This window comes from Colobus angolensis, unplaced genomic scaffold (genome assembly GCF_000951035.1).
Source record: "Colobus angolensis palliatus isolate OR3802 unplaced genomic scaffold, Cang.pa_1.0 Scaffold92, whole genome shotgun sequence".
Lineage (NCBI taxonomy): Eukaryota > Metazoa > Chordata > Mammalia > Primates > Cercopithecidae > Colobus > Colobus angolensis.
Window position 1 is genome coordinate 1,605,923 of NW_012123154.1, and position 11,965 is coordinate 1,617,887.

Genomic DNA, 11,965 nt, shown 5'->3' on the forward strand with positions numbered 1-11,965 from the left:
CCGTCTCAAAAAAAAAAAAAAAAGGCTGATTATCGCTATCATCCCTACCATTTATTGAGAACTAAATATACTTCATCCCTTTAGTCGTTCGTTGGGCTTTTTTGTTTGTTTTTGTGTTTGAGACAGGGTCTTTGTTCTACTGGACTCAGGCTGGACTACAGTGGTGCGACAAGGATCCTCCTGTCTCTGCCTCTTACAGGCATGAGCCACTGCACCCAGCCATTCATTGGTTTTTATTGTCTGCCATGTGCTGGGGCACTGACCTAGGTGCTTGAGGTACATCAGTGAATAAAGTTCACTGCCCTAGTAGGTCTTATATTCTAGTGGGCATAGACAAGTGATAAAAATAAGTTATATAATATGTGAGAGCGGGATTAGGGATGTGATTTTTGTTTTTTTTTTTCTTGAGGTGGTCTCACTCTGTCGCCCAGGCTGGCCTTGGCTCACTGCAACTTTCACCTACCAGGTTGAAGTGATCCTCTCACCTCAGTTCCACCAATTAGCTAGGATTACAGACGTGTGCCACTGCGCCAGCTCATTTTTCTTTTTTTGTAGAGACAGGGTTTTGCCATGTTGCCCAGGCTGGTCTTGAACTCCTGGACTTAAGCGATCTGTCCACCGTGGCCTCTGCAAGTTCTGGGATTATAGACGTGAGCAACTGTGCCTGGCCTTTTTGTTTTTTTTTTTTTTTTAAAGAGCGACAGGGTCTCCAACTCCTGGGATCAAGAGATTCACCTGCCTCAGCCTCCCATAGTGCTGGGATTACAGGCATGAGCCACCGCACCCAGCTGAAACATTTTTTTTTATTAAAGTGGGATTCCAGTTTTTTTGCCTATCGAATTTGCAAAAAAGGTTTAATGTTCATGTGGTAAGAAGTGTAAGGAGACTGACAATCACATATTTTGTTATGTTGAAACAATCTCAAACTTATAGAAAAATTGTAAGAACAGTATCAAAACCTTCCCTCAACCAACATTTGAAAGTATTTGCTGACACAATGGTCTTCTTCCACCCACCGCCAAGATATTTTATTATATATTTTCTATAAACCTACATGATCACAGTGCAACCATCAAAATCAGGAAATTAACATCGATATATTACGGCCATCTGCTCCTCAGATGCCATCCAAGTTGTCTGTAGTTGTTTGAATAATCCTTTTTAGCAAGAAGATCCAGTCTAGAATTATGTTAAATTTAATTGTCATGTCTCCTTCAAACAGTTCCTTAGTCTTCCCTTGATATTCATGACTTTATTGCTTTTGAATAATCCTGGGCCAGTTATTTTGTTGACTGTCCCTTAAATTAGATTTGTCTGTTTCTTCATTGATTAGATTCAGGTTATACACATCTTTAGCAGGAATATCACAGGAGTGATACTCTACTCCCTTGCAGATTGTACACAATTTGATTTGTCCCATTATTGGTGATACTAACTTTGATAACTCGATTAAGGTAGTTTCTACTAAACTTCTCTAAAGTTATCTTTTTCTTTTTGTAATTTTCATTCTCATTTATTTTTTTGAGACAGGATCTTGCTATATTGCCCAGGCTACTCTGGAATTCCTGGGCTCAAACAGTCCTCCCACCTCAGCCTCAGTGTAGCTGAGATTACAGGCCCAAGCCACTGTTGCCAGCTCTCTTTGTAATGTGCTTTCTCAAACATTTTGGGCTTATGCATTTACTTTTTTATCAGTATGAACTCAGTGGTACCTATTTTGTTCAGTGTGTTACTATGTTTTACTGGATTGTGATGCTTTAAATATCCAAGATTTTGTCATTAAGCTAGCTTCTGTGGCCTTTTGACATGATAACACCATTCTTTGAGCACGTCATTACTTTCTGGCACAAAAAGATATTCCAGGCCCATATGTGCTTTCCCTGCCCCAAGCCTGGAATCAACCATTTCTCTTAGGGTACTTGATTCTTTTTAGTGTAGAACGGTATTTTGATTTGGGTGCTATGGCGATGTCAATACAGATGCTTCTCAACTTAAAATAAGATTATGTCCCAATAAACCCATTGTAAATTGAAAATTCTGTAAGTTGAAAGTGTATACATACACACACTTACATTTAAATATTTTTCTGTATTTTACTGATGTGAATTCACATCAGTATCTCCACTTTAATCCAAATCCAGTACCACAGGGTTCATTCTAGTTTTCTCCTTTTTTTTTTTTTTTTTTGAGATGAAGTCTTGCCCTGTCACCCAGGCTGGAGTGCAGTGGCATGATCTTTGCTCATTGCAACCTCTCCCTCCCAGCGATTCTCCTGCCTCAGCCTCCTGAGTAGCTGGGATTACAGGCACCCACCACCACACCCGCCTAATTTTTGTACATTTAGTGGAGATGGCGTTTCATCATGTTGGCTGGTCTCAAATTCATGACCTCAAGTGATCTGCCCACCTCGGCTTCCCAAAGTGTTGGGATTATAGGCATGAGCCACTGTGCCCAACCCATTTTCATGTTTGTAACTTCCTTCACTAACAATGAGAAACCCAACACCCAACATCTTTAATATATTTGATCAATCCCTTATTGCTGCCACTGACCCACCCTTACACCCTCTTGACTCTGCTTAGGCTCTGTCACCCTACACTGGCTCCATCACTTTGTACCAGGTCATCTTCCTTTGTGAGCACCCTCATCCTATGATAGGTAGCTGCCACCATCCTCTCACGTTTATACCCTCATCCTGTTCAGGCTTTAAATCCTGCAACAGACCACTACTGTCCCTCAGCATTGATGCCCTCCTTACCCTAAATAGTTTCTGACATCTGATATCTGGCCTCACTGCCCTCCCTTCCTTCCTGTATGGGTGACCTCCTTGTGCTGCTGAGGCTTTGACACCCCACACCTGAGCACCCTCCTGCATGAATGTCCTGGTCTTCTGCTCCTAGTCCTGGATTGTCTCCTCTGCAGGACACCCTCACCCAACTCAGGCTCTTGACATCCCATGCCTGGCAACCAGGGTTACTCACCGCCATATAGACTCCATCTTGCTCATTCTCACCTTATTAATTTCATGTTTTTATTTGGTAAAAACAAACCGGCATATTCTTTCAAGAGTTCATTTGAACCGGCGATTGATCCTAAGAAAGTAATTAGATAGATGTACAAAGGTGTCTGTACAAGGATGTTCATCATCATGTTGTTTGTAATTTAAAAACCAAAACAGTGTTATCAATAAGGAATTTTTTTCAGATATATTATAAATTTTCAGGTAAATTTAGAAAATGGACTATTATTCAAGTATTAAAATTGATGTGTTTTTTTTTTTAACTGATGTGGAAAGATATTCACAGATTAAGTTCGGGAGTAGGGAGTTGGTTTCAAAAAAGAATGATTGATAAAATCCACTGGGGGCTATATAGTATAGAGATAAGCCTGCATTCCAGTCTTGGTTCTGTCATCTGTCTGTTTCTCCAATTTATCCGTGAAATGGGGATAATAGTAGTACACACTTAAAAAGTTGTGAGAATTAAATTATTTAATGCATGTAAAGTGATCAGAACTGTGTCTGGCTAATATAAGAGTTTAACGTTAACTTAAGACCATGGGAAGAAATTGGCAATAATATCTGATGTTTATTAAGTACTTGTATCAGGCACTAGCCTCACTACATTGTACTTGAACTATTTCATTTGTACTCCCAATTATTTAATGAGATAAAATTATAATTACTCTCTAGATGAAGAAACTGAGTCCTAGAAAGGCTATGGCACTGGTCCAAGATGATAGAGCCTGGTGTTTGAACTCAGGTAGTATGACTCTAGGACTTGAGCTTCTAATTGCTATACTCTGCTGCCTCGCAGACCAAAAGGAAAGTGGTGATTACCTTTGAGTTGTACTTTTATTTTAATTATCTCTGATGTGACTTTTATTTTCATTTCTCTATTGTGTATCATTTATTTTACACTTCTCTATTATTGAATCTTTTGTAACAAACATGAATTACTTTAATAAACAAATATAGGCTGGGTGTGGTGACTGTAGGTTGGGCGTGGGGGCTCATGCCAGCACTTTGGGAGGCTGAGAACAGATGGCTTAAGCTCAGGACCAGCCTGGGTGACATGGTGAAAACCCATCTCTACCAGAAATACAAAAAAAATTAGCCAGGTGTGGTGGCACACATCTGTGGTCCCAGCTAATGTGTGGTCCCAGCTACTCAGGACACTGAGGTGGGAGGATCACTTGAACCTGGGAGGCAGAGGTTGTAGTGAGCCAAGATAGCGCCACTGCACTCCATCCTGGGTGACACAGAGACTCTATCTCAGAAAAGAAAAAACTAAAACAAGTGTAAGTTCAAAGCCTTTTTAAAGGGATTGGGAGCTTGACTGAACTCTTGTTGCCCAGGGATAAATTCTCATTCATTAGCTTAGGCCGCATTGATCTATGATCTGGCTCCTGCTTCCCTCTCCTCATACCTCCACTACTATGCAACATGCACTCTTGGCTCCTTGCCAAGCCATACTACATGTTGAATGTGATGTTCCCGCCAACAGGGTAGACTCATTTTCGAGGCTTCGCCTCAGTATTTTCATCTCAGTAGCCTTCCCCAAACTCTCTGACCCCTAAAGCAGTTAGACTCCTTGTTCTCATACCTTTGTATTAGCACTTACCCACACTATGTTGGAATTAGCTATTGCTTTTTCCTCCTAGTAGAATGGACTCTTTGAGAGCATGAATTATGTTTTATTTATCCTATTCCTAGCATGTAACCAAGTATCTATAATTCAGGTTTTGTGTCAATGACAGTTCAATATTTTATTAATAATGTCATACCTACCACATATTGTTATTGTATACCGTCATTTTCAATTAATTAGAACTTCCTTATGTTAGAATATACCTGGATGTTAAAGTAATCAGAAGCTAGAATAACTTAATAACTCACTTTGTTGGTATTCTTGATAACCAATAATTGTTTGCTATGCCCTGATTAATCTTTGCAGAAAGCCCGCTTATCTACCATTTTATTTACTGACAACTGTGAAGTAACCCATGACCAGCTATGTGAATTGCTGAAGTATGCAGTTCTGGGCAAATCCAATGTTCCAAAACCCAGGTATGAGATGAACTTAAATGGTGGGTATTGACCACAGGTTTCTTTTTTCTTTTCTTTTCTTTTTTTTTTTTTTTTTTTTTACCTCTCCCAAGGCTCTATCATTCAAACCAGAGGTTTCAAACTGGCTTATCAACATTATTTTTTTGCTCTACAGCACATCCTAAATTTTTTCATGATGTCTGCCAAGTGTTAATTCTGGAAATTCCTATATAAAAATCTACCTTTTCTTCTTCCAAAAACTCAAAAATGGCAGCTATCCCTATATTCCCACATGGCAACAATTTGTCAAAACTGAGTGGTAGTCTCCCCCATTATATGGGACATGTATACTCCAATGTCCTACCCGGCCTGCTTCCCGTATTTACAGTATCTGTCTGGCTACTATAGGTATTTTAGTTTGTTTCACCTGATGCAGACTCAGTTGAAATAACAATGATATGTGAAGAATTCTAGTTAATCTTTTTTCTTTCTTTTACAAATAAAGGGCAAAGAGAGCCCAGGCATAGTGGCTCACACCTATAATCCCCAGCACTTTGGGAGGCCAAGGTGGGAGGATTGCTTGAGTTCCGGAGTCTGAGACCAGCCTGGGCAACATAGCGAGACCCAGTCCCTACAAAAAAAAAAAGAGAATCTTACTATTCTGATATTGTTGGTGCCATTATTAAGTGTCTTATGAAAAATGTTTTGTATGTATACAAATAATATACACATCTTTCTGGGAGAGATTGTTATGAATTGGCTAGCTACTTGTATGAGAACTATCTTCTCCATCAATTACAGCCATCAGTCTGTCAGTTTATCTAAAACTTTTTTTTTTTGGTAGGTTTTATGTCTCTACTTCAACTACCCAACTTGGCCATTGTAGCCCAAAGCAGCCATACGTAACACACAGACAAATAAGCACGAGTGTAGTTCAGTAGTCTTATTTACAAAAACGGGTGGAGCAGGATTTAACCTTCTTTTTTTTTTCGAGATGGAGTCTCACTCTGTCACCCAGGCTGGAGTGCAGCAGCACAATCTCCGCTCAGTGCAACCTCCACCTCCCAGGTTCAAGTGATTCTCTTGCCTCAGCCTCCAGAGTAACTGGGATTACAGGCACATACCACCACTCCCAGCTAATTTTTTGTATTCTTTTTTTAGTAGAGATGGAGTTTCACCATGTTGCCCAGGTTGGTCTTGAACTCCTGACCTCAAGTCGTCTGCCTGCCTTGGCCTCCCAAAGTGCTGGGATAACAGGCGTGAGCCACCGTGCCCGGCCAAAACTGAAATTCTTAAAGCCAGCCATTTGATTACCTGGTTTAAGAAGGACTGCAGAGTAGGTTGGGATCTTAGGGATGACTTTGTTTGATTCCAAACAAATCTTAATCAATAGGACAGTGAATTTAAATGCATTGCGTTTTGCTTGGTATTTTACTTGATTTGAATGCAACAAGTATTTATCTCTATGGATCTTTATTTGAATTCTGTGCAATAATGGCTGTCTTCCAGTTTCAGGCAGATAGCGAATGATGATAAATTCTATTAACTCTCACGCACTGCTTTTCCTGCTCCTTCTCCCCTATTTCCCCTCTATATGCCTGTAACTGACTTAAGGCCATCTCTCTTAACTGTGTTGGTTTGATTTCTCGGCAGCTGGTGCCAGCTTTTTCATCAAAACCACCTAAACAACGTAGTGGTTTTTGTTCTGCAGGGAATGAGTCAGCTACACTTTTACAGGTTCTATTTGGAGTTTGGATGTCTTGGAAAAGCATTCAGACATGTAAGTTAAGAAAACTTTGCACTAGGGGCTGAGTCTGTCCTCCCATTCTGAGACTAATACGTGTGTCTGGGACCATGCTCCCTGGCAACCTAACTGAACAAACAGTAGGGGATATAGAAAGCAAAAGGACCTTAGAGGCCTCATGTAGATTTGTCTCTGATTTTCTTTGGAAATCTAGGCAAACACTTATTCCCAGGTTATAATCTGTAGCTCCTAGGTTGATATTGTTCTATTTTATTTGGGCTATGGTGTTTTCAGAAATTATAAAATATATATACAAGCTGTGTTTTCTACCTCTCTTTAAAAAAATCACAAGATTGGGCACCCTTAAAACAGTATATGGAACTGAATAGCAGCTGTCATCTTTAAAAAGAGGCACCTGCTTTCTATTTTCCCATAGCCTCTTCCATTTCCTAGTGACCCATTTCATCCATTTATTCCTGAAGGCATTTGAGTTGGTGAGCCCTAATTTAACTTCCCTGGGTCACCATTTTCTTTTTTTGCTTTTATTTATTGAGCACTCCCTGTGTGTTGGGCTGTCTATTAACCGTGGACCACATGCTACACATATCATCTTTAATTATCACAATAGTCTTATAAATAGATACTTTTTAATTTCCATTTTGCACGTGAGAAACTGAGTAACTTGCCCAAGTTCTGGCCCGTAAGTGGTAGGGCTGAAATTTAAGCCCAGGTGAACCTGAAGCTGAAGCGCTCAACCTTTTTGTCCTGTGGTACCATCTGTTCTGATGGCAAAGGCATGCTTTCCAATGAAATAATAGATTTGGAAGAACTTTGAAAATACAAAGGGACTTTTCTTGTCTAAGTTATATGTTTCTTTAAAGTTTGTCTTTTTTACGATGTATAATCACAGGGATCGGTTAGCGTTGTGTGGCTTCATTTACTTAGTCACTTTTCTATATTAAGGAAACAGTTCTCACTTTAAAATGCTAACAATTACTGTGTAGAACTTTAAAAGCACTGAGCTGACAATAAAAGTCCAGGCCTTTCACAGTATTTTAGCTGTTCAACCATTTTTTTAAAACCTGTTAATATATTTTCAGAAATTCCGCTTGCCTCCACCATCATCTGATTTTCTAGCTGATATTGTTGGGCTACAAACAAAACAAAGAGCTGGAGATCTGCCCAAGACAATGGAAGGTATAGCTATGATGCTGGTTTGATGATTTGCTTACTGTAAAAGATGTGGATATGACTGTAAGTAGGTTTAGCACAACAGAACTCAATTCTAACTAAAGCACAAAAACAATTTTTGTTTGTTTTTTTGAGATGGGGTCTCACTCTTGTCACCCAGGCATGAGTGCAGTGCTGTGATCACACAGCTGACTGCAGGCTTGACCTCCCAAACTCAAGCAGTCCTCCCACCTCAGCCTCCTGAGTAGCTGGGGAACTACAGGCACGTGCCACATTCCCAGCTAATTTTTTTTTTTTTTTTTTTTTTGAGAAACAGGGCTCCACTGTGCTGCCCAAGCTGGTCTCAAACTCCTGAGCTCAAGTGATCTTCCCGCCTTGGCTTCCCAAAGTGCTGGGATTATAGGCATGAGCCACCATACCTGGGCCACAAGAACAGTTTTTTTAAGGAAAACTGGGCAGGTACCCAGGAAGGTTAGATAGCAGGAACCACAGCCAGGGTTCATGCCTCAGAAACCATCTGGTTAGATAGCTAAGGATACCTGGGTATCACTAACATTAGACTGTTATGAATTACTCTGAATAATTTCTAAACTGTCACTGGGTCTTTGTACCCACCAGTGTACAGGTGGGAAGGAAGATCATGCCTTTGACTAATATAAGGGATACTTACTGATACTACTCGCAGTGAAGAATAGGCAGGAGGTTTAGATACTAGCCAGCTGCAAGATTCATGATAGCAGTGTTTTTCAAACTATGGGTTGTGTCTTATTAGCAAGTTTTAGCTAACCTTTTTGGTTTTGCCGGGAGGTGAGTGATAGAATAGTATAGGACTTATCAGAGTTCATTGCATATAGTAAGGTTAGGTATTGTTCAATGATACTGTATTTTGTGTTCAGAAATTAATTGAATAATATCAACCAGTGTTGAAAAAGTAGTGAGGAGTAACTTGATTTCTTATCTCCTCTGGAAATGTGCTTGTATTATCCTCTGTCCTAATCCCCACTTCTAATTTTCTATCTTTCCATTGTTCTCTTCTTCTCATGGATGCCCATTTTTGATCTGCAGTTGTATTTGATTTGATCTGCATTGTATTTTAAACATCTGTGATTAAATCACAGAGTAATCATTATAAGATTCTAGGTTCAAGTAAAAACACCACGATGTGAAAGAAAAGATGTAATAAGGAAAAAGAAATTTGACATGTTTGAAGAGTACAGCTTGTTGGGCGTGCTGAGAAGAATAGGAGGAGGCAGTGATGAGAGACAAAGCTGGAAAGGCAGATTAAAGCCACACCCTGCAGGCTTTATTTTTATTTTCTTTTTAATTTTTATATTCTGTACCAGCCACAGAGAGACAACCTGCAGGCTTTGAGTGCCATGCCAAAAGAATTTGGATTTTATTCTGTAGGCCTGGAGGAGCCAGAGAGGTTATGGCAACTTCTCTATCCTCTTAAGTATTTCACTTCATCTTCCCATGCTAAATATCACAGTCCCCAAGGCATAGTCCCTCGCACTCTGATCTTCGTTAATCAGTCTTTCCTTTGGAGTATTCGTCTGTTCTTGCCAAGTTCACCTATTAGTTTTCTTTGAATGACTCCTATATCATTATCTCTAGGTCTGATGCCCTAGCTTGCAGGCCTGCATTCTCAACTGCCTGCTGAATATTCCAATTGCTATTTGGATATTCTACTGTCCTCAGTCATAACATAGCTAAAAGCATTTTTCTCATCCTCATATAATGGGCTCTTCATATTCCCTCTTGCTGGTGTCATTTTTCTCTAAGACACCAGTGTTGAATTTTATAATTTTCTTTTGGCTCCCTATCCCCAATCTGTCTGCATGCCTAATTCCCTTTGCTCCTATAAATCTCTATTCAGATGTCAGTTTAACAGAGACCTTCTCAGATCATCCTATACAAAATATAAGACAATAACCATTTCCTGCCCCAACATTTCCTATTCTTTTCTCTTCCTTTTCTTCAAAGCCCTTATCTTACCTGATATATTACATATTTATTTGTTTATTATCCATATTTCCAACTAGAAGTTAAATTTCATGAGGAATTTTGTTGGTTTTGTGCATTGGGAAATTCCTAGTGGCCAAAACAGTGCCGGGTATATAATAAAGTTATAGATAAATATTTAAATATTTTGCTGGCTGAATTGAGTTATTTTTTCACCATGTTCTACCAGTTTTTTGTGTATGTTTTATATATCCCTTTTCCTCCATCCCTTCCACTATCTTAATTCGGATGCTGGTAACAACATTTTTTTGAGACAGAGTCTTGCTCTGTTGCCTAGGCTGGAGTGCAGTGGGATGATCCCGGCTCACTGCAACCTCTGCCACCTGGGTTCAAGTGATTTTTGTGCCTCAGTCTCCTCAGTAGCTGGGACTACAGGCAGGCACCACCACACCAGCTAATTTTTGTATTTTTAGTAGCGACAGAATTTCACCATGTTTGACCAGGCTGGTCTTGAGCTCCTGGCTTCAAGTGATCCACCTGCCTCAGCCTCTCATAGTGCTGAGATTACAGGCGTGAGCCACTGCACCTGGCCTTCTTTCTTCAACATTTATTTTAAGTTCCAGGGTACATGCGCAGGATGTGTAGGTTTGTTACATAGGTAAATGTGTGATGTGGTGGTTTAGTACACAGATCAACCAATCACCTAGGTATTAAGCTCAGCCTCCATTAACTATTCTTCCTGATGCTCTACCTCCACCAACCCCTCTGACAACCCGAAATGTGTGTTGTTTATTCCCCATGTGTCCATGTGTTTTCACCGTTCAGCTCCCTCTTATAAGTGAGAATACGTGGTGTTTGGTTTTCTGTTTCTGCGTTTGCTGAGAATAACGGCTTCCAGTTCCATCCATGTCTCTGCAAAGGACGTGATCTCATTCCTTTTTGTGGCTGCGTAGTATTCATGGTGTATATGTACCACATTTTCTTTATCCAATCTATCATTGATGGGCATTTGGGTTGATTCCATGTCTTTTCCCCCTGCATCTTCATAACAGAACAATTTATATTCCTTTAGAATATACCCAGTAACAGGATTGCTGGGTCAAATAGTATTTCTGCCTCTAGCAGATGCTCATAATTTTTTGGCCAGAATTACTGTAAAGCCCTTTCTAGCCTCTTTCTACTTCATTGTCTTTCTTTCTTTTATATATTTTTAAAAATTTAGGCCAGGTGCAGTTGCTTACGCCTATAATCCCAGCACTTTGGGAGGCTGAGGTGGGTGGATTACCTGAGGTCGGGAGTTCGAGACCAGCCTGACCAATATGGAGCAATCCCATCTCTACTAAAAATACAAAATTAGTTGGGTATGATGGTGCATGCCTACTGTAATCCCAGCTACTCAGGAAGCTGAGGCAGGAGAATCGCTTGAACCTGGGAGGCAGAGGTTGCGGTGAACTGAGATTGCGCCATTGCACTCCAGCATGGACAACAAGAGCAAAACTCCGTCTCCAAAAAAAAAAAATCTAGAGGCAGGATCTCCCTCTGTTGCCCAGGCTGAAGTGCAGTGGCACAATCTAAGCTCACTGCAGTCTCAAACTCCTACATTCAAGCCATCCTCCTGCCTCAGCCTCCTGAGTAGCTAAGACTTGCAGTCATGCACCACCATCCCTGACCAATTTTTGTTTTAGTAGAGACTGGGTCTTGCTCTGTTGCCTAGGGTGGTCTCAATCTCCTGGACTCAAGCAATCCTCTTGCCTTGGCCTCCCAAAGTGCTAGGATTACAGGCATGCCATGCACCCAGCCTCTACTCCATTTTTTACAAATTTTTGAGGTTGATGTTTCTTAAAACACTGCTTTAATTATATCACTTCCATTTTCCGGAACTTTCTGTGGCTCCGCATTATGTATTGAATGGTGGACGAAAATTATCCTCTTCTCTCAACTTTGTTTCCTACACTCGTCTCTTGCACAGACCTTTTTTTCTTCATCAGTGGTCTACTGCCAAACCAAGTTTACGTTTCTGT

General features: G+C 40.3%; 1 protein-coding gene across 1 annotated transcript in view; it reads left to right on the forward strand.

The window, feature by feature from the left end:
- The window catches only part of LOC105504443 (putative RNA exonuclease NEF-sp), a 44,819-nt gene that overhangs the window by 1,389 nt on the left and 31,465 nt on the right, over positions 1–11,965 (forward strand). Inside the window, exons 3-5 of the mRNA XM_011931876.1 lie at positions 4,956–5,068; positions 6,701–6,827; positions 7,892–7,988. Of these exons, the coding sequence (XP_011787266.1) occupies positions 4,956–5,068; positions 6,701–6,827; positions 7,892–7,988 (337 nt within the window). The remainder of the gene's footprint in view (positions 1–4,955; positions 5,069–6,700; positions 6,828–7,891; positions 7,989–11,965) is intronic.